At 30.5% G+C, this 23,436-nt stretch overlaps 2 protein-coding genes across 2 annotated transcripts; both read right to left on the reverse strand.

Moving 5' to 3' along the window:
• Positions 1 to 3,928: 3,928 nt before the first annotated feature.
• LOC18098281 (ubiquitin-like domain-containing CTD phosphatase) lies at positions 3,929 to 10,946 on the reverse strand. The gene is made up of 7 exons (XM_006384934.3): positions 10,613 to 10,946; positions 8,424 to 8,568; positions 6,764 to 6,878; positions 6,635 to 6,698; positions 5,999 to 6,164; positions 5,574 to 5,872; positions 3,929 to 4,311 (listed from the first exon to the last, which is right to left on the reverse strand). Exons 1-6 carry the CDS (start codon positions 10,885 to 10,887, stop codon positions 5,627 to 5,629), a joined length of 1,011 nt encoding a protein of 336 aa, XP_006384996.2. The 5' UTR covers positions 10,888 to 10,946; the 3' UTR covers positions 3,929 to 4,311; positions 5,574 to 5,626.
• A 10,502-nt stretch (positions 10,947 to 21,448) lies between these two features.
• On the reverse strand, positions 21,449 to 22,287 carry LOC112327218 (putative AP2/ERF and B3 domain-containing protein Os01g0140700). The gene has a single exon (XM_024599267.2). It carries the CDS (start codon positions 22,240 to 22,242, stop codon positions 21,850 to 21,852), a length of 393 nt encoding a protein of 130 aa, XP_024455035.1. The 5' UTR covers positions 22,243 to 22,287; the 3' UTR covers positions 21,449 to 21,849.
• Positions 22,288 to 23,436: the final 1,149 nt, after the last annotated feature.

Here is a 23,436-nt window from a genome sequence, read left to right on the forward strand (position 1 = left end):
ATTTGTTTCCTGATTTTTATCTAAAGTACAATAACATCAACTTTGACCCCGCCAAAATTCTCCTAAAGCACATGTGTGGCATACATTCACAATATGCTTAATTAAAAACCAAGAATTTTCTCCTTACAGACATCACAAACCAAGAATTTTGGATTTAAATCTTCTCCTTCAACATCATCGTCAACATCCTCATCAAATTTTGGTGGTTAATTCCAATCCACAAAGAAATTAAAATCATCAAAAACTTTCAGTTTCAACATCATATTCATCTCGATCAAGAAGTTGTTTCCTCTACTTATATCTCCGAAACAGATTCTCAAAATTAGTAATGGATTTGTTATTACTCTTCTCACGATCCCCTCGGCTCCTCACCTCTGTCATCTAACGATTTAATTTTGCAATATATCTCCACATATCTTCTATCACCATATCTTGAACAAATTTTTTTAATTTTGCAATTTATCTCTGCATAGTCTCTATCACCGGTTACTGAACATCTCTTTCTTGATAGGAAACATCACCATCGTTTTATACACAAACACGTCATGTTCTACTACCTCTTCCATGTATGGTTATTGCAATACACAAGAACCAAATAACCACTGGATTCGTTGGACTATGATATCAACTGACGTGGATGATAACACAAACAAGAAGACAACAAGTTTGAATAACAGAAATAAAGCTAAATAGGGTTGTCATACAGAACCCTGATTTATAATTTTATTACTGAATATTTCTCTTTAAGTAATATGTCTCACAAAAAAGTTTACAAATCCTTAAATAAATCCAAAACTAAACTTAAAAATAAAGAAAAAGCAATAAAAGTCCTAAACAAATTAGGAAAAATAAAATTATTAAGCATAATATTTAATTTTCTAAACAAAATAGAGAAAAAATATTTTTTTTCTAAAAACTCCTCTTGTATCATAATTAATATACAAGAGAACTCTCTTAATATAGAAAATGAAACCGGTTTACATCTAAGATTAAATAAGTTAAAAAAAGAACATATAATAAAAATTTTATTTAGAGACTAAAGATCTAGATTTTAGATCTAAAATATAAAAGCTATTTTACAAGTGAATGGACAACTAACATACTCTTTTTTTTTTTACAATCCATCAATAGCTTTGCTACCTATCTTCCATTTAATACTCTTTTTTTTCTTAACAAGAGTTTTGAAGACTGATTTATTAGCGATCTACATAAAACTTTTAGTGTAATACAAAGACTCATGAAAGGATAGAAGAACACAAGAAACAAAATCAAACAACAAATTAAAACTAAGGAAATTACCAGATAAACTGAACAAACACACAAAAAAAAAAAATCAAAGTAGGAATTCTTAGATATAGGATTATTGCAAAAAAAAAAAAAGAAGAATAAAAAAAAAATCTACCACCAATTGCAACAACTAAAGAAAAAACTAAAAGACAAACAAAGTTCTAAAGAAGTAGAAAACATTAAGCATGTTCACATAAACAGATTTAGTTCAATTGTTGGTTAAATAATAAAATTCTCTAAATTAATTATAGCTTTGTGTATACAAGTGTAAGGATTAACTAATATACTAAAAAAAAGTTGAAGCAACTTTATGGTTTGTATAAATAGTGAAGCTGGTTCATTTTATTTTTTTCCTTTCCGTTTCTTTTTTTACTTTATTTTTCGTATGCAAAAAGTGTTTGGGGATTTTTTTATTACGAATTATAGACTGATTTTGCAAATTAAAATTTATTGGTTTTTAAAAAATAAAAAAAAATTAAGGACTAAATTTAACAAGCAAAACAAAACAACTCCATATACTTTTCAATTTATCTATTGTTCAGTCCCTGGAATTTTAGCATTTCATATTTTAGTCCAAAACTTCTGGTTTTTTATTGAGAAATGAGAGAAAGTAATCAAAAAATATTGAAGAAAGAGAAAGTTGTCGGTTATCGACATTTTAGCCACCAAAATAGATGATCTTAGTGTCAAAGAACTATGTTTTCAAGTGGAGTTCGATGAATGTGATTTCTCACTTTCATAATGCTAAAAAAGTACATCGAGATATTAATTTTTTTATTTGGTTATTTTAATAGCGATTAGAGGTTGTTTGTGGTTGCAAAAGGGGTTATCAAGGCTTATAGGTTTTTTTAGGTGTTTCCATGTGAAAACAAATTGAAAAAATAATTTTGGGATTTTCAAAACTAGAACCTTGATTTTTCATTCATCGGAGGTGATAAAAGAATATTGCAGTCAACAACAAATTATCTACCACAATAAATAAATATCTTTTGCCACAGTGGATGACTTGTTATCCAGTGTGTATAAAAGCATGAATGACATGTCACCCGCTCTATTAAAAACCAAAAATAAAATAAAAATCAACCCAAGCGTACATGGGCTCTTTGGTAGTTGACCAAGCGTGCGAGTCTGGCCTGCTAGACCCAACTATGTATGATTTATACTTGAATTTAAAGTATATTAATATAGTCGAATATTTGTTTAAATAAATAATGATAAGTTGGCTATTAAATCATCAAACTTTACTATTTTATAGTAGTACAATCAAATCAATTGTAAACATTAGAGTAGAAATCAACAAAAGAAAAGATAAGTGGGCCTAAAAATAAAAATTATTTGTATAATATATTTATAAAAATAAAAATTATTTATTTTTAGTAAAAAAAAATAACATAAAGACATAAATTAAAAGAAAAATTCAGGGTTAAATATTTACACACTCATGATTAGTTTTCTATGTTAATAATTAATTAATATAAATAAAATTTATCAATTCATATATATATATATATATATATATATATATATATTCATAAGCATAAAAAAACATCTCTGCATTACTTAATTTAAAAAACCATGATACAATAAAATATATTGGTAATATTGACACATTTTTTTACGGAGCTATAGCGATGAGTTAAAAAGGCTAGTTGATTTCTATAATATATTTCATATATTAAATAATATAAAAGAAAGGTGTGCGTGTGTTTTGATATATTATAATATAGATTTTAGAAACATATTTGGACATTTAATCCAGGGGGCTTTTCGGTCCCATGTCGTAGACACACCAGCAAGTATTCCGAAATATATTAGTTATTTTTTAAAATATTTTTATTTTAAAATATAATAAAATAATATTTTTTTATTTTTTAAAAACTATTTTTAATATGAGTACATTAAAATATTATAAAAATATCCAAAAAAATATTACTTTGAAGTAAAAAAAAAAAAATTTAATTTTTTTTTATAAAATTGCTTTTAAACCTCAAATACAAGCAAGCTCTTTTCTATTATTTTTTTCTTGACATTTTTCTTATTAAATATTCAATAGAAGTGATGATGTTATATTAGCAACTTCATTAATTATGTGAGCAATTATGTCCATGCACTGCGCAGGCAAGACTTAAGAGTGGCAGTCACTATCACTTCAATCTTCTTGGTAAAGAGTGCAAGTGTCTGAATAGCGAACCATGTGAAAAAGGATCCTTAAGAATATAATTCAGTACTTCATGCAGCTATTTATGGCAGGAGGTTGGTGGCAATCTTGTGGAAAAGGATCCTTCCTGCTCATACCTATCGAGCCATTTAAAGCACAAGGTTGCTGGCAAGCTTACGAAAAAGAGCCTTCCAGCTCATCCAAAATGGACAGCCATCTTGTCTGCATCGATGGTGAAATTCAACTTTTATGCTGCCATTGATGTTCAAAATAAGGTGGGGCTGCATTGGTTCTTCCACTCATCTCTACAGGATCATGTTAGCAGAGCTACTCATGAGATGGCCAACCAGGTTAGGTTTAAGGTTCATAAATGTAGTTACACAGAGGAAGCTCCTAGCAATTGTTTAGGCTATTGCAAACTCTGATGCATCTTAGGGTTTCTTTGAATGAAAGGAAACAAGTTATCAAGGAAGAAAGGAAAACTAAAATCAAATAAAATACATAATTAAAAAAAACAAGAAAATACTGTATCCTCCACACACAAACACATGCACAGTTATCTAAAAATCTTTCCATCACACAAGAACTACTCGATTACTACCTACCATACAAGTTACACAGGGTAACATCTAGAGCTAACCCAGACCATTGGCACCCACGTTGAGAAATCACATCATAATAAAGAGGAAGCCTTGGGACTACCTGGAGAGTTTCGATAGAATATGGCAAGGAATTTTAAAACTGTCTCAAACAATTCCAAGCATTCCCCAAGACTGTTCAATTCTTGTCATTTACATAATAAAGAAGGGAACACAAACAGGCTGGCCATAAGCTCTATATCCGCATCGAATCCAACCTTGGAATCCCTGAAATGGAAGATCTCATTAGAAATTACAAGGTATATCAGTACAAACAACTGTGTAATTGAGTGCTTTAAAATTTTTAAATTCCAGTTAGTATTTTTCAGTTTTTATGTACATAAGTTCTTATAATGTTGCCAAAAGACCCCCCAACAATGCTACCTTGGTAAGGTACCAAAAGGAACAATGACTCCACACTGATCATAACATCAGCCATTCTACAACTACCACTTCAAAGAGAGCTTCATACGAAGGATCCATGTAGCTGTTCTATCATTCTATCATCATTTCCCCCTATCCTTGTCTCCCCTCCAGTGTCTCTGAAAACAACAAATCATGCATGTAGCAACAACTTAATGAATCAAACGTTGTCCATCATCTCCATGATTGAATGGAAGTCACCTTATCGATGTCTCCAGAACTCAATCCACCATCTTTGTTGCCATTATTAAAGTAATTATAACCTCCATATACCCCACCATGATGACAACTTAAAATCTCTTAACACCATGCTATAATAACTGAATCATTTATAGCACTAATAACTTTTAAAAAATTCCTTGAGCTCTGACCACAAACAAATATCAATTGGTTATGATTTTAGTTGTTTTAGAAATGACTGGGACTTCACAGAAATGCTTTCTAGTTTGAAACAGGATCATTTTCAAATGGGATTGTAATGATTTTCAAGAAATTTATCTGGCTAGCTAGACACAGAGGTACAGCGGTGCTTTATTCCCAGCTCATGTACAAATCCCCATCACTAGAAGAAGAATTCCAACCATACCAGTTCACATCCTCCCAGGCTCTTCTAATTCATCAGCCTGTTAACCTTCAATCTTTTTTCATCTCCATCCTCTTTATATCCATCTACTTGTACTGCACCTTTTTATCTGGTGGCCGCTTGAAAAGCTGTGTAGACATGGCAATGGAAGTTGTTTTCATTGGCAGCTATCAGCTAGTCAGGTGGTTTGAGCAGCTTTTGTTGGTTAAATGCAGTCACTGGTTTTTGAAGTATATTAAAAACATCTAATATCAATTTATGTATGTATATGATCAATAGTTAGCCATAAATTTTCCACTACATTTTGAATTTCCCCTAAAGAAATAAGAAGGAACAGTAAAAATTTGCATTTTAGCAAGTTTCATCATCTTTTTCCCCTTCCTGATTGAGTTTCCATCAATGTTACAGATGATTTTGAGGTGGCAATAACAAGTAAGGTTTGACAGAGAAGAAAAGCAATTACAAAAGAGCATAAACTACTTACCTCAAAAGGAAGGTACAAGCAGCAAACTTTAAAGTTTCAAAATTTGTTATGACTCAGGTACGCCTACGGTTTTTAGCATTGCCCTCAGCAAAGAACTCCCAGTTTTTATGATCCAGGACACTTAAATCATCAAGCTCTGCAATGGCAAGCAAGTATTGTGTGAGCTTCACAAGCTCCTGATCATTATCTCGGTTAGCATGAGCCTTCCTGAATGGCTTGATTACCAAACCATTTCTTGGGTTCATCACGAAATTTCTTCGCAGATCGTCAAACATTATAGTGTTTTTTGAACTGTAAAACTGAAAAGCAAACAAGAAAGCAATATGTCAACTAGCGATAAAATTCAAGATTTTGCAGCATGGGAACGGGATTATTAGGCAACAAATATAAACGGAAAATATAACGCATGCATCTTAAAATTGCACCTCTGGGAATTTAGCCCAAATCAATCCAAGCGGCTTGCAGTCAAAGATCCCACGAGAGTCTGATTGAACTGTAATCATTGCTAAGTGGTCTAAAAGAGCTGTTATTTTGTAGTTAGGATTGTTGAGGACCCCAAGTTGTCCCATCTTCAATTCAACCCACTTCATGCTGCAGAAAAGAGGGATAGGTAGTGACTGGGAATGAAGACAACAATGGACATTAATATTTGATTTTTTTTTTTAATTTTATGTTGTATAATTATTAAAAAATTTAGTATGATTTAGGAATATTAATATTCACTATTTAATAGTTAAAAGTTAAAATACGAATCTAGTTATTTCTTATTCAGTAGGTTTTCATATTTTTATAGGGATGTTTTAATTTCTCTATGAGGATTTATTTTCCCTATTTCTTTTTGGTTTGGTGCCAATAAATATGCCCTACGTAGACAATAAGTAGTGTTACAAATATTGATTAATCAAATAAATTGAGTTCTTCACATGATTGGTTCTCTTGAGAGTTATGTCCATGAGTTCATCAACTAATTCTACATCACTTTAATTCAGGGGGCTGGGGAGTGGAAGATAAGCAGAAAGCCAGCACAGAGAAACTAAAAAAAAGTAAAATGAGGATCTGACCTGGTTGCAGACCATATCATTATGTCATATTCTGCATAAACGGCAGTGAGAAACTCATGAAGATCTGCAGAAGATAAGAACATTAGAAAAGTGATTGTTAAAAAATCTTGCTACAACCTAACTACTCACATGGCCGCATGAGTTCAAGTGGATTCTCTGCTGTGGATCGGTGATCAAACAGTGTATAGTCAATATCCAGAACAAGCAGTTTCTTTCCTGGACGACATGGATTTTTAAGTTCAATCTACAAATCAAAAAGCAATGAACATTGACATTACTCACAAGCTTTGTGAAGAAAAAAAGCATCAAATCTTTGTGATTAGATACATCATAGGCATTACATATAATCATCTGTGAGAAGAAAATTAATGGTGAAAAAACATGGAGTAACCAACAGCTTGGCTACAAAATACACAAAGCACCAGGCACCACTCATGAAGCAGCAAGATGAACATTTCACCTCAACATTAAGGGTACTCCAATTATCAGGCAACATTCTTCCATCAAAATAAAGCCCAAAAATTCACAGAATTTTTGTGAATTTTGTGACAAGTACATATACCATTTTGTGACATTTTGACCCGCCACTCCATAAAAATCCTTATTTTCTTCCTCTTCCAAAACTGGATGTCATGGGAATAATGTACAAAGGCAAAGATAATTTTATTAAATTTTTTACCAGCTGAAACACATGCAATCAAGGTATTAATTAAATCCTTTTGTTTTAAATCAAAAATATTAATATCAAATTTTGCAGTCACTGACTAAAGAGAAAATGGCAGTTCAATGGAAGAGTTTTCATAGAACTTCAACAGGCACTTGAAATCAACTTTTATTACTTAAAAACCAACAGCATATAACCTTGACAAGAAGCATTTAGATATATACGATTCTCAGATATAAGATTACCAGATTAATCATGACAAAAAGGAGGGCTGCAACATATAAAACAATGAAAGTTATCAATTCTGTAACAAAATTGGCAGCAGAAAGACAGGAAGTACTGCTCTAATGTTGGTAACAAAGACGAATTGGCTATTTAGCTGTGGTGGTATATGGCACATTGAAAAGCTAGTAGAAACTCTATATATATTGATTCCATATATATTGATTCCATAAGTAGTCTCGTGCTTTTACCACTTATTTCATCTGAAAAATAGGATCACACATTTGGAGCCCTTCATGTAAAGCTTTTTTCCCCTTGTTTTTTAACAAGGACAGATATTTATCAAAACAACACCTATAAAAGGATAGGAGGACAACCCCCTTGAGAGGCAAAAATATTAAAACAAAAGGCATTCCAATTGTGTTACACATGCAACAGAGAAGCTCCACTGCAAGTCCCTGCAGCTTTACTCCGTAAGGAGGTTCAGAAAAAAACAAAATCTATCTGTGCACTCAGCACCTTATATCACTAAAATTTCTATTTTAGTGTCCCACCAGTTCGAAAAGGTTGAGCGGCATCCTTACTGTCAATCTCTACACTGGCACAGGCTAGTTGATCATAGGCATGCATTTGGAGAAAATGAGCACAAACAAATTATCAAAAAAAAAAAAAAGGCATTAGCAGATTCATCAAGCTCTAGGATAACATGAATAACAAAGGCACCAATATTTTGACACCATGTTTCTTGGACGAATATCATAGGACGGTTTAAATCTCTGATAAAGCATACATTTACGCAAGTGATTGTCCAAAATCAAAACATATATGCAAATAGATATTACATCCCATCCCTACTGAACTAACAAAATATAATTTATTAACTATGAAATTTTTAAAGCTGACCTTGAATTGATCTATACGCTTCCTCAGTTTCTGCTTATTGACTTCCTTATCTTTAATATCAACAGCTTCATCTTGCCCAAGTTCAAAATCATCAACAATCTCTGGAGAGTCCACTTGATCCACGATAATATCATCTTCAACAGTTCTGTAGTGGAATTTAATATCCATTTCAAATGTGATTAAACTAAAAGAGTAATAATCTTGTATGATTGGCACCTCAATATAATAAATTAAAGTTGATGTTCATGTAGCAGACTGACTCCAAGTCATTGCAAGCTTAAACAAATGTGGTGATGAATTTATCGTTTTTTAAGATAGCAAGTTCTTTATGTCAGGAAAATTCAACCTATAGAACACTGGGAAGAAGGAAATGCCATTCCAATGTACAATTTATATTATGTATTCTGCTTCCACCAATTTTTTAAAACAAGCTGCCAGGGACGAAATGCTGAAGCTATGAAAATGTACTAAAATTCTCTGTAGATTGAATAATCTAAACAGCGTACACTCTACATTCTGATTCATAGAAGTTAACATAGTTACATTCTACACATTCTGCATCACAGATGATAAGCACCCTTATTCTGCCACTGCTTATGTTAACAGTCTAATTTTGGAATTAAATGACTGCTATGTGTTATGCAGAAAGAAAAAAGAAAAAGGTTTCCTATAATACCATTACTTGTTGCCTATAAGATATTAGTTCAGTGTGAAAGACCTTAAAATTGAAGAAGGCTCAAGTACTGAGAAAGTAACATAACCAAAACTGAAAAGGAAAAGAGAGAAGGAAAAGCTTTACATGTTCAACTCCAACCTCCAGCAGGCCTAGAGCCTACCAGCAATCATGTTTCATAAACAGTAAATCATATGACAAGGAGTAGAATTAATCAAATTTAGCTATCACTGGTTTCTTGACTCGGATTGGTAAAATAAGTATTCAGAGAAGCTTAGTGTCTCCAAAATATTGTGAGAATCAGACCATTTTATAAAGTACCAAATAAGATTGGTGCTTTATTTTGAAAAGGAACCTGTCATCCTCCAGTGCTTTGTTCGTGACACGATACCATACAACTTCTTTTATTGCAATGCAAAAGGATGCCAATAAGTAATTTGGTTAATCTTGCAACTATTTTAAAATCCTCATGAGTACTTCTTGCGAACCTATCAAATTTTCTTCAATCAAAAAGCCCTATTCATCAATTTCCTCACCAATTTACTATCTATATTCAGCTGATTATAGATTATAAGTTCATAACCCTATCCCATTCACAGATCTACTAATTCTTTCATTCCCGATAGTAAGAGAGATCTTGAACTGAGAAATAGATTTTAGAAGCTAAAAAGATATCTTGAGCAATCTCAATAATCAGGCTCATTGATATTCCTGAGTAGAAATGATGTAGATTATTCAAGAATCGATGTCGATTTGCTTTATAAAAAGAGGATATCAATGAACTTCTATGAAATGGTTTCACAAGACTCAACCAATTGTCTTGATCTTGATTGTGGGATATCATTGAGAAAGAGGAATCCGAGTCTATGTTCTATGGACTTATATGTAACTATTGAGAGTCAAGATATTATACACAACATGACTATTCCACCAAAAAGTTTTTTTTAGTTCAAAATGATTAATATGTGGAATAAGAACAAGTGATTGCTGAAATTCACTTGGGAACATACACTTTTAATTTTACAGAGAGGGTTCGAAAACATACTAATTCCAAAATGCTCTGGAGTATAGTTTTCTTGCAAATTCAGCCCTAACCTTCAGGGAAGAATCCAGTAAAAGCTCTTCTGACAAAGGGAGAAAGCACAAAAGAATTTCCACCATTGCGAAAATACGATCAACTTTTTAAAATGTAAGGGAACTGGGACCGGGTCCAGGGGGGTCTGCTTGCCCTAACCCTAAGTAATTAGTTCTTGAGCTATGAAACATAAGCCCCACCAAGACAAAAGTTTAGTTCTTTCCATGTACACAGACAAATGCAGACACAAACATGTTGTCTTTTCCATAGGAAATTCCGAATCAACAACTACTCCCTTTTACAAATAACAAAAAAAATAAACCCCTTGATCAAAACAAAATCAGTATCAGCAATAACCCATAAAAAAACACAAACATAGATCACAAAAGAAACTAACTTTTGTTTAGTCTTCACTATGCAGAGAGAGAGAGAGAGAGTTACCCGATCATGGTCATCTTGAGAGAGGATTTGATAGGTAATTGAGAGAGCAAAACTGATTCATCGGCGAGTTTGTTACCAATTTTGGGGTAAAGAAGCTTTTGTCTCTTCGGCAAAACGTTGGTGAGTTCGCAGATACTGCGCTTCAACTCGGCTACTGAATCGTTGCCGCAGACTCGGACAGTGTAATCCTTTCCGCTCCATTTGACTGTCAGTGTTATCTCATCTTCTGTCGCCGACGAGGTTAGTGAAGCAGAAGCAGAAGCTGAAGCAGCCATTTTTTTTTCCTTCTCTTTTTGGGGTCTCTCCTTCTCTCTGATTATCTCCGGTTTCAAGTTTCCCTTTTAATAACAGTTTTTGCCCCTGAAGTATTTGATGTCGTGGCACATTAATCTTCCACTGTCAATCTGATATTTTTACCTATCATGTTTTAGGTAAATAGGCATTGCTATGGGTGATTTCTAAATTCTATTTTTATTTAATTTTGTAATAATCAAAATATTTGTTTTAAGAAATTTCAATGATTTAAACTTAAATATATAAATATATTTCTCTTGTCAAAAATCTCTTTTTATTATTTTGATGCAGCAATGATTTTTTGTTAATAAAAAAATCTTAACAGTTAAAATAAATATTTATCAAGGCTTCATTTTTCTTGTTTGCTAATTTCTTTTTAATTCCGGAGATAACATAAGTCTTTTATGAAAAGGTCTGTTGTGGATACATTTTTGTATACCACAAAGTTTTTTAATTAGAAAATAAAAAGTCATTATTTATACTTAATAAAATAAAATATAGATAAACATAATCCAAAATAAATGTTAATGTTCAATGAAGTGTTGGTCTAACGGTTAAGACACTGTTATATCCCTGTAAGGACAAGAATCGATCCCTAGAAAACGTATTTATTGGGAGATGCAGCTATAAACCTCGAACAAGATTAGTTTTATTTTTTAAAATGGTGTAAGAATACCCAGATAAAAAAAAATGCTAATGTTATCAAATTATAAAGCGAGAAGCTCATTTTTTTAGTAAAAGAATAAATGTAAATACAGTTATTTAAAAAACAGTAAATAATAATAAAATGTACAAGGTAGGGAATTCATAGGCATAATTGTAGAGAAGGTTCGGTAACTTACACGCTATTTGGAATTGCATTATAAGCTATGTTTAATGAAAATTTTAAAAAAGTATTGTTTAAAATTAATTTTTTTTATGTTTTTAAATTATTTTAATATATTGATATCAAATAATTTTTATAAAATAAAAATAAATATTATTATAATATATTTTTAAATAAAAAATATTTTTAAAATCAACTACTGCCGTGATCTGTACACCCCTTTATCAAGGAAACAGAATAATGTGACAATTAGAGTTGAGGTGGTCAAGAAAATTAACGACAATTTATATGCTTTTCGATGTGCTTTAAGAAATTTCAGTGAATGTCTTGAGAGATGATAGCAATCACTTTGTGGGACCATTTGGGCACAAGGAACGCGCTTTGCAGCTTCGAAGAAATTTCTGCTCCTTCACCGTTACATAACCATGAATTTGGGTGTTTACAAGTATAATAATAATTATTTTTTAAAGTATTTTTTTATTTATAAATATATTAAAATAATATTTTTTATTTTTAAAAAATTATTTTTAATATTAATATATTAAATCATTTGGAAACACTAAAAATCTATTAATTTTAAATAAAAAAAGATAAAAACATTTTTAAAATATAAATATAAACGTTGGTGTAAACTTTTTTTTTTAATGCAGCAGTCATATGTTATCACTCTAAATTTAATTTTCAGACTTAGCTTTGATGTATTCAACTTGGGTATTATTTTTTATTTGCATTGAATAATTCTCAAATAAATTCAAAATTATTGAATGTAAAATATTATTTTTAATATTTAAACATTTATTAAAAAAAAACGTTCTTAGACATACTCAAATATCTGACGGATACTTCATTAGTAACTACAATCTCAATTATTCTCATTATTAAAAAAAAAACATGAATTTCTTAATAGCTTGTGAATATCTTAGAAGAGTAATATATTTATATGGATAACAATTGATAGAAAAGAATTATCAATGAGTTTTTTTTTTAAATTGTGATAATTATTCAAATTAATTTGTAGTTCATTATAATTTAACTCATTTTTTTTTATCTATTATATTTATTATTTATATATTTAAAATAGTAATGAAATGAATAGAATAGGTTTACTTGATGTACCTATGTTATATCGTACAAGTACTAGTTAACTTCCGTGCTTTTCAATGCGAGTTAGATAAAAAAAAATCAACACAGAAAACAACTTTAAGCACTATTAATGTATTTTTTATCTTGTAGAAAATTTTAATAAAATTCTAGTTGCATGGAAAGTAAATATCATTATCCATTGACGTATGTCATGTTTTCTAATTCATTAAGAAGATAAATTTTTGAAATTGCGTCTTGATTCTGCCAACAAATTATGAAAATAACTTTAGTTTTATTTAAATTAGTTGGGTTATTGTTTTATTTATCTTTAAGTTATTATTAGACATTTTAGAGATATTAGGGTCTTTATTTAAATTTGGGTTCATTATATTATTATTATTATTTATTAGGTTTATTCATATCCATTAAGGATGTCCTATTAGACTTGGGATTTTTCTAATATAAATACTATTTTGTAAAGACAGGGTTAAACTATATTTTTACTGAAGAAATTGGCATTCTTGCTATCTTTTATGGTCGAGTGATTCACATACTAAGTTCTTGATTAAACTTGCAAATTCTTTAAATGATTGATCAATTTTATTATGATTTTATACTACTTGTTTGCGACTCTTTATAGGTGTAAGGTGATGGTCATCATTGTGTAGTCATAATGTATCATGTTTTTAAAGTTATCCTTATTATGGTTAGGAATATATAAGGAATAATGATCGGTTTATATATACTATATTGGACTAAATCTTTGGACAATCGGTCTATATACACTGGGGATGATCTTTTACAGAGCTCAAAAGGAATTCAGCGATGGTTCGAGTTCGAGTTCAAAAATGATTTCAAGACTAGATAGTTTTTATGAGTTCTTGGCTTGTTTGTATTTGTCTTGTATCTTTCGAACTTTTCCCTCACTGGACATTTTATTGTTGACTAAAAAAATAATAAATATGTGCATAATAATAAAAGAAAGGATAGTAGAATGATGGTGCCACTAGCATATTTAGGTGATGATGGGGAGTGTGGTCATTGATGAGTTTTGATTGAACCACAGAAATTTGCATGAATCAGTGTTTGGTTAAGGTTGAACCCTTCAAGAATTGAGTTAACCTCAGTTTGAAAAAAAAAAAAAAAAGGCTACACAAACCAGCTACAAGCTTCTCACCTCATTTTTTATATCTACCGGCAAAAACACATAGAAGATAGGAAAGAAAAAAACTATTGCAAAAATACCTTCCCAAATTAACTCTTTCTCTTATACCACCCTGTAAGAACACCTCGCAATGGTCTTTTAACTGGGTAGATTCATCATCTCTCTCCCAATAAACTTTCATCATTTATCTTCTTTGATCCTTTTCTTTTAGAAATAATTTTATTTCATGTTTTTCTACTTTTAAAAAAATATTACTTGTCTAAAATTGAACCTACCTGATACGTTTCTCAAAGGGATCTTGTAGATCTGTTTAAAGATATTTTGAATTAATTTTTTTTTGTTTACACCAAGAACCTCTTTTGATTTCTTCTTTATCTTCAAAATTAAAACTCAGATCTGGCATGTTTCTATACATGTTTCTTCTTTATATTCTTTTAAAGTTTATGGTTTGTTGTAATAATTGAATTTTGATAAGAGGTGAATTATGTTTGATTCACCAAGACATATGTCTATATATGTTTCTATATCACCTGATTGCATCATGTTAGTGGATCTAACTATTATATATACATTTGAGGGTCTACTTTTATTTTTGGGATCCAAAGTCCTTTTCTTTTCTTTTCTTTTCAATTTTGTCTACTTCACTGATTTTTTCAATACTTGTATGTTAATTGTACCTGCAGCTAAGATTAGTTGGTATATTACTAGGTTGTAATTTATTATAGATTTAGATACTAGTGCATATTTTCAATACCATATATATAGTTCAAGGTCACACTTTATATTACTAGGTTATTATTTCTAAGTTGTGTTTAGTTTTAGCGTTAATGTTTGAAACTGTTTAAAAAAATAGCATTGGTTGTTTGCTTTTAAATATGTTATCGAACTAGGAATGAAAAGTTATAAAACTATGGATAAAGATACTTGGACTAAGGAAATGTTGGACGCTTTTTGTGAGCTTTGCATCGAGGCTATTGACATGGGGAATGAGACCACATACTTATTTCAATAAAGTTGGTTGTAAATTTTTGTTGACATCCTTAAAAAGAAACATTCATTCACCAAGGCACAATTAAAGAACACATAGGATGACTGCAAAAAAAAATTAGAAAATATAGATGAAGCTTATTTTTTAAACTAGTGTTGGCTAGAATGGTGAATTAGAAACCATTTCTATAAGTAATGAGCAGTGAAAAGCAAAAATTCAAGTTATTTATCATGATACTTAATCTTTAATTTGTTTATATTTTATTTTAATAATTCATAAAATATTTAAAGTTGCATTAATTAATTGTATTTGTTTTGTGTAGGAATTAGAGGAGAAAATAAAGTGTAAACATATTAGTATTGAATTATCTTTACGTTTGATGTTTGATAGAATGTTCTTAAATATTGCTGCTACAACAAAAACTGATCATTTTAGAATTATATACTAAATTAAGGTAGTAAGGAAATCCAGGACGTTCCGAAGCTGATCATCTCATATGCCAAATATTTTCAAGGCTATTGAATATAAAATAATATTTTTAATATTTACAGATATATCAAAAACAACTTTTTAGACATGCTCAAATACCTGAAGAATACTTCATTAATAAATATAATTTTGATTATTCTCATTATTAAAAAACATAAATTTATTAATAGCCTGTGCATATCTTGTAAAACTTATGTGATAACAATTGATAAATGACGTTAAAGAAAATGATAAATGTGATTTAAATTTTATTATTATAATTTGTATTTTATTATAATTTAACTCATTTGGTTTATCTTCAATAATCAATACTTATTATTGAAGTAAATCTCTGAAATTATGCAGCTGGGCTTCTCTGAAATTATGCCGCTGGGCTTGCACTTCGGCTTGTAGCCTTAAGCCCGTTGAAGTTTGATTTTGTTGGGACACCAAGTGTTTGGACCGCTTGATGGACTAAGAAAAAATAATCTGGCTAAGCGACAGCTGAAACCAGTCCAATCCATGCGGTTTCCCATGTCTAGAATCAAAAGCAGTGTTTTGGGAGCCGTTCTTAAAATTTTTGAATTTTTTTTAAATAATATTTTTTTATATATTTTTATATTGTTTTGATGTCAAAAATAGTTTTTTTAAAATGAAAAAACTTTATTTTAATGTATTTATAAGTAAAAAACATTTTAAACCGTCACCGCTACTATAATCTCAAATAAGCTCTAAGACTGTATTTAGTAATGTGGTTGAAATTATTTTTCAAAATGATTTTTATTTGGAAAAATATTAAAATAATATTTTTTTATTTTTTAAAAGTTATTTTTAATATTAGTACATTAAAATGATATAAAAATACTAAAAAAGTTATTTTGAAGCAAAGAAAAAATAAAATAAAAATTTAATTTTTAAAAAAATAATTTTTTTTTTTTAAAAAGAATACTTTGGAAACATCTGCTGTCATATCCTCCACAAAATCGAAAGAAACAGACAATATATATAAACAGAAAAGAATCGATCGAGCGAAAAGTTGAAATGATCGAAAGATTGATGAAGCTGAGAGCGAAAAGTTGAAACATCTTGTCTTTTGTGTTCATCGAAAGAAAAGAAGAAAAAGCTTGACCAAACCGAACGAAGAAAAAGAAGAAAGCTACCGAGGACAAGAACGTCTGCAGTGGCCAAACCGAAAAAGCTTCATCCAATAAAAATTTCGATGTGAAGGGTTGGTGCTCTGTGGGCTAGGCTCTCTTATTAATCACTTCACTGATTTGTCGAATATCGCTTTCTGCCTAGCACGAGACCGGGAGACTAAAGCCGGTTCATGGCGATAAACCTGTTAAAATCGCACGATGATCCAGCCGCGGGGACGTGGTGATTAATCGCACGAGATGATATATTATTTTTTTATAATCTAAAAGATATTAAAAAAGAAGTTGATGGATTACTCGCACGAAAGATGTGCCTTTTTGATCGGTCACATGATGAGGATGTTCGCGCGGTGCTGATATGGCTTGGACACAGACGTTAAAATGCCTCGAACTCGAAGGTCCACGTAGACGACAATTTGGTGGCTAGATGATTAAATACTATTATTAGATCCAATAGATTATTTTTATAGATTAAATACTTTTTAAAGATTTAGGCTTTTAGAATTATAATAATAGTTGTTTTTTTAAATAATTTTGATAAAAATATATTAAAATAATATTTTACTAAAAAATAAAAAAGTTTGTGTTTACGTGAAGATAACATAATTATACGATTGTTTGGAACGTGGACTAACTATTATTTTTAAAAAATTTAAAATTATATTTTATTAAAAATTAATTTTTTTATATTTTAAATCGTTTTAATATGTTGAATTTAAAAATAATTTTAAAAAAATAAAAAAATATTACACTTCCTGCGCTAAAGGACAACCTAAGTACTGAAAAAACAGAATCTACAGATTCCACAAACAAGAAAGCATTTGATCGGTCGGTTGTGTCCAGCAAGACAAGACTCGCGCAATAACGAACGCCAAGCCGCCTATCTGACGTGTTATTAGGCTTGCACGTGCCCATCTTGTATTTTGTTCCCATGTACCCCACCATGTGGACCCACAAGGGTTCGTCGGCAACTGCTTTAACTATCAATTCGTAATCAATCCTTAAGAAATATTAGTTTTATGATTAAAAATACTTTTTTTATTCAGATTTAAATATTAATATTATTATTTAAATTTTTTTATTAAAATTCGATGATTTAATTATTAATGATGGTATTTGATATGATGGTATGCCAATTTTTGTCTTTGCAATGAGATCCTTACAAACAATAACTAAAAAGTATATATCTTTTTATCACATCTTTACAGCTTTAGAATTAATTAAAACTAAGTCGATTATGTCTCTGCTTTGTTTTATGTAATTGTCGCTCAAAATGCTGTTACAACGTCATATTTATTGAAACTTTTGATAATATATACCTTTTTTAAAATAAATAAAAAATCAAACCATTGTTGGCACAGTTAGTTAAGAACTGATTCAAAAAGGATTGGGTCATTTAGTTATCGCATTAACTCGTTAATGCGAGTCATTGGATCAATCCATAACAATTATTTCTATTAAAACAATTATTGACCCAATCAAATTTGAATAGAGTATAACTGGTCGTCCAAAACATAATCAAGTTAACTAGTTCTTATCATGCCAATATTTTTTCTAGTTCAACTTAAAATTTAATTTGAATCAAGCACCTATCACAGGTTTTTGGAATTAGACCGTCAAGTCGAGCCAATTTAAGACCCACTAGATAGGTGGTCTGCGTTATGCTGCGAGCCTTTTATTTTTTTTCATCGTGGAAAAGATATCAAGACGATGCAAATTTATTTAAAAAAAAAATCTAAGATTTTGGTTATCGACTTGAGATAAAAAAAAAAAAGGATTAAGAAGCAGTAAAAAAAAAGCTCATGTCAAACTAGTAAACCTGTTGAATCCATGACCTCGAGACATGATATAAGGACAACTCTGAAGAAAGAAAAGATAAAAAAAAACTTAATTAAAAAATAAAATATCTTTAGTTATATGGTACAATTGTTTTTAGTTTTCAAAGGTAATGAAGCAACTTAATTATTTAGAAATAAAATCAAAACCTAAAAAGCTTATCGACTAAAAATATCACCATACTTCTAGATCTAATGCATGTTACTTTGCCGATCAAGAGATAAAATTAGTCTTTTACTATGAATTTGTACCGTAAAAGATTAATGTCTTTTAGTATATTCTATAATAATTCAATTTCTCAAGATTTTTTTTTAAAATAAAGATTTTAATATCAATTGAAAAATCATTTCAGATACTATTCCTTAACTCTGGGTTCTTGGGTACAAGAGATGCTAATCATAAATAATTAATCTGTCTAAGCGATAGCAGAAACGAGTCCAATTCATGCGATTTCGCATGGACAAGAACGTATGCACTGACCAAACCGAAAAAAGCTTCATCCAATAAAAGTTTCTAATTGATCACTTCGCAGATTTGTCGAATATCACTTTCTACCTAACGCGAGACCGTGAGACTAAACCTGTTAAAATCGCACGATGATTCAGCCGACAGCTCCGATTCACTAAAATAAAAAAATGATATATTATTTTTTTAAATCACTTGTAATAAAAAAGAGAGGATAATATCGAATCTCCTAAACCGCGGGGACGTGGTGATTAATCGCACGAAATGATATATTATTTTTTTATAATCTAAAAGATATTAAAAAAGAAGTTGATGGATTAATCGCGCGAAACATGTGCCTTTTTGATCGGTCACATGATGAGGTTGGAGGAGTTGTCGCGCTGTGCTGATATGGCACGGACACAGACGTTAAAATGGCTCGAACTCGAAGGTCCACGTAGACGACAATTTGGTGGCTAGAAGAGGGCCCTCGAAAGGACCTGTCTCCTAAAAGAATCGAACGACTTCTTGTTCTCTTTCATCCGGTGATGCGAAAAGAGTGAGAGAACGTTCGATGATTTCTCAGCCCCAATCGAAGATTTCTTTCGATAGATGGTTATATGGACCGTCCCCTAACACAGGTTTCACTCTTTTTTCTTTTTCTTTTTCTTAAAAAGAAAAAACAAATAGCACGCCTGGTTGCTCCGGTGAAGCATTGTCTGGGATCTTGTATCGAGTCTTGAACCAGATTGATTTTTAAAAAAATTATTCATTTTATTAATCTAATTAAATTTGAAGAATCCTATGCATCAACTCATGATTTGAGTAATTTGATCAAAGTTTAAAAAAAAATATGATCAATTTTATCATTGTTTTTACTTTTTTTTAATTTTCAATTAACAATATTGTTGTTTAAAAAAAATAAAAAAAATTCAATAAACCCATATCATGGACTAAGCGATTGACTCACTCAACTTATAACTCAAATTACAAATCAATAATTAGCCGAGTTGGGTCATTTAACTATTGTTACTACCATAAGATTAATTAGTGCAACTTTAATTCGCACAATCGACAACTTAAATAAATAAATAATACTTTGATTGAATAACGATGCTAAGGCTTAAAAGCATGCACCGTACATCTCTTTTGTATAAAAAATAAAAATAAATAAATAAAGAAGCATCATGCGATCTTGTAACTTGGATAGTCTTGGACGTCACAGTACAAAGGCGTTTAATAGATTGGAAAACAAATAAAAATAACTATCTTTATTCTTTTTTTAAAATAGATTGGAGAAGTAATTTAATAGCTTTTTTCAAGGCCATTAATATTAGTTTAATGACTATGATAACATAAACATATATACTTATCTTCAATTCGTTTGACTTTGAGCATTGTTATGTATGTTCATTGAAAGAAAAATGATAAGAAATATTAAATGCAACTATTTAACAATCTTCTCTCATGCTAGGTGTCTTTAGATAAATGCTTATTTGGTGCTGTAGTTTAATTTATTTTTTAAGAAATTTTGATTTTTTTTCTTTAAATTAGATTTTCTTAGGGTTTTTATATCATTTTAATATGGTAATTTTAAAAAATAAAAAATATATTATTTTAATGTATTTTCAAGCGAAAAATACCTTGAAAAGCAACTATTACCACACTCTTAATTAAAAACCCTTAGATTGGAAAACTTATGTAAGATAGCGCAAATCTACATTTATTAAATATTTTCTTTCAAAAATCAAGATAATATAAAACTTGTAGACAAATAATTAAGAAAGAATAAAAATGATGAAAACATAATTAAGGTAGGCAAAAGATGAATTTAATTCATCATAAGATATTGGTCATTAAATCAAAAACATTACCAATAAGAATTTGTTTAAAACTTTTAATCTTACTCGTGTTTGGAGGATCCCACACACACAGTTGATATTTTTTTTTTTTTTTTTGATTTACGTGGGGTGTCCGGGCCAGCTTACGCGCACCACGACTATTCCCCACGGCCCACTGGACATCCTGCAAGCCCAGGAGCAGGTAAGGCACCGCGGGGGTGACAGACGTGCACATAGAGGGTCGAACCCGGGACGGGGGCGGAACAAGTCACACTGTTGACCACAGCAGCTAGACCCTCAAGTGCTACACAGTTGATATTTAATCTATAGTATTGGAAAATTAGAAAATTTACTTGGAATTATTAATTAATTGCAAGGGGAGTTTGATTTTTTGGCCACATGATAAGTTGACGTACTTATCTGATAAGTCATACGGCAATTGCTTTGGAACCATCCACAATTTAATTCAGAACTTTTTCTTAAAGAGAAAAAAAAAACCTACCATCTTTCGTTGCTAAAAAAGAAAAGGCAAAAAAACAAGAATTGGATCTTTCAACAGATTTCTCTGTCAGCTTTGTCACCTAGCAAACAATAAAAGAAAAATATTTTAATTAAAAACAACTTGTAATTGACTTAAATCCATGTATGTGATTTATGAGGTGTTTTTCATCATTTGTTGAGATAATTAATCTCATGGAGCCCATGGAAACAAACAACCGATGGGGAGTGGTAATTAATTTATGGAACTAATGAAGAAAAATAAGATTAATTTGCAATCCAAGAAAAAGTCTGAAACGTTTCGCTTAATTACAGGCCAAAACCATGGGCATGGTGAGCTTCCGAGCTTTCACTCTTTCACTCCCATGATTACAAGATCTTGCCAAGACATATTCAGGATCATAGCTAGTGCCATACAAAAGAGGAAATATGCAGAAACGACTTTGAATACTTGTACAGCTAGGATATCAAACTCCTCTGAGATCTCCGGCCGGCCAAAACCCTCCCCTCCGAGAGAAAGAGAGAGCAGGAACAAGACTACAGCGTAAGAACACTACCCTCAGAATCAAGATGGAAGATACACCTATGTTTTACATGCCTGGATTAGTACGTAGCTTCTTCTTCTTCTTCTTCTTCTTCTTCAAAGAGGGTCTACCCAAAACTCTTGACCGAGTAACTTGAGTTTTTTCCGTGCTTGAATTCCGAATTGCAGACCCTCAGCTCCATCATTGTCCGCGACAGAAAAGATGACTTCATCGCCTTCCTTGAGACACCTGTTTTTGACAAACTTAATCCAGCCTGAAGAGAGGACTGGTTTGGGGTGGGGATCTTTTCTTCTCGTGGAACACCGGAACCTCCATCGACGACCATCGATGTCGAAGACAGCAACTTCTTTCGAGTATTTTCCTTTTGGGATTTGGAAAGCGGAGAGGCTATCCATTGGAATTGTCATTCTATAATCAATGTCAGTCTTTGATAGTGTCTTTTTGAATAGCTTTTTTGGCATATTGATAGGTATGGGAGATCCTAGCATTATCTTAAGATAGATTCTCACAACTTGAGAGCTGCTGTTGCAAGTGCAAGTGCAAGTGCAGCGCTCCCTCAATTTATAGATAATAAATCGCGGTTAACCTCATAATAGTCCCCAATCTTTAGGGACAATTCAATTAGATCTCCGTAGTGTCAATAAACTCTCAATCAGATTCTCCTTCTATACATTTCAATTAACAAAACTATTAATTAGTTAATTTCTTTATATAATGCCTCTTTGGTACCGTACGTGGTACATAGTATTTTTTGTAAACATATTTTTTAATAAAAATATATTAAAATGTTATTTTTTTTAATGATTTTTCATATGAAAAAACAATTTAAAAAACAGAAACTACCGTAGCATCAAATGGATACATAATCTATTCCATTACATGATTAGAGAAATTTTAGTAATTTTATAAGTTTTTAATAAAATATCAAAAAACAAGTGCATTTAATGTGATATTAATTGAAACTAATAAAAAAAAATTCTAATCAACAATCTATTATTATTAGATGTAATCTAGATTATTTTTATAGATTGAATACTTTTTTAAGAATTGTTTGTTTTTAAAATATTTTTTTATAAAAATAAATTAAAATAATATTTTTTTATAAAAAAATAACTTTAAAATAATTAATCAAAATAATCTAAACAAATCCATTTTTACGTGATGATAGCAGAATTATATCTCGAATAAGACAACCTAAATATTAAAAAAACAGGAGCGACAGATTCCACATGTAAGAAAGCGCGCATTTGATCGGTCGGTTGTGTTCAGCAAGACAAGACTCGCGCAATAACGAACGCCAAGCCTATCTGATGTGTTATTAGGCTTGCACGTGCCCATCTTGTATTTTGTTCGCATGTGGACCCACAAGGGTTCGTGGGCAACTACTTCAACTATCAATTCGTAATCAATCCTTAAGAAATATTAGTTGGATGATTAAAAATACTTGTTTTATTTAGATTTAAATATTAATATTATTATTTTAAAAAAATTATAATAATAATTAACCGACTAGTAAATCTATTAACATTTAGATTTATTTAGAAAATGTTATATATTTATTGTCAAATAAAAAAATCAGCTAGCTAGTAAATTTGGTATAAAGTTATATATTTATTTAATCGTATCATTATATATTATATATATAGAATGAAAAACATTATTCCAATAATAAAACACTTAAT

Source organism: Populus trichocarpa, chromosome 4, assembly GCF_000002775.5.
Source record: "Populus trichocarpa isolate Nisqually-1 chromosome 4, P.trichocarpa_v4.1, whole genome shotgun sequence".
In the NCBI taxonomy this organism is placed as follows: domain Eukaryota; kingdom Viridiplantae; phylum Streptophyta; class Magnoliopsida; order Malpighiales; family Salicaceae; genus Populus; species Populus trichocarpa.

Coding starts and splice junctions, on each gene's coding strand:
- LOC112327218 (XM_024599267.2), bottom strand. CDS start 22,242: ATGCTAGGATCTCCCATACCTATCAATATGCCAAAAAAGCTATTCAAA.
- LOC18098281 (XM_006384934.3), bottom strand. CDS start 10,887: ATGGCTGCTTCAGCTTCTGCTTCTGCTTCACTAACCTCGTCGGCGACA. Junction 6,879..8,423: donor AGCGTATAGATCAATTCAAG/GTCAGCTTTAAA, acceptor TTTGATTTGTAG/ATTGAACTTAAAAATCCATG. Junction 5,873..5,998: donor TTTGGGCTAAATTCCCAGAG/GTGCAATTTTAA, acceptor TTTGCTTTTCAG/TTTTACAGTTCAAAAAACAC.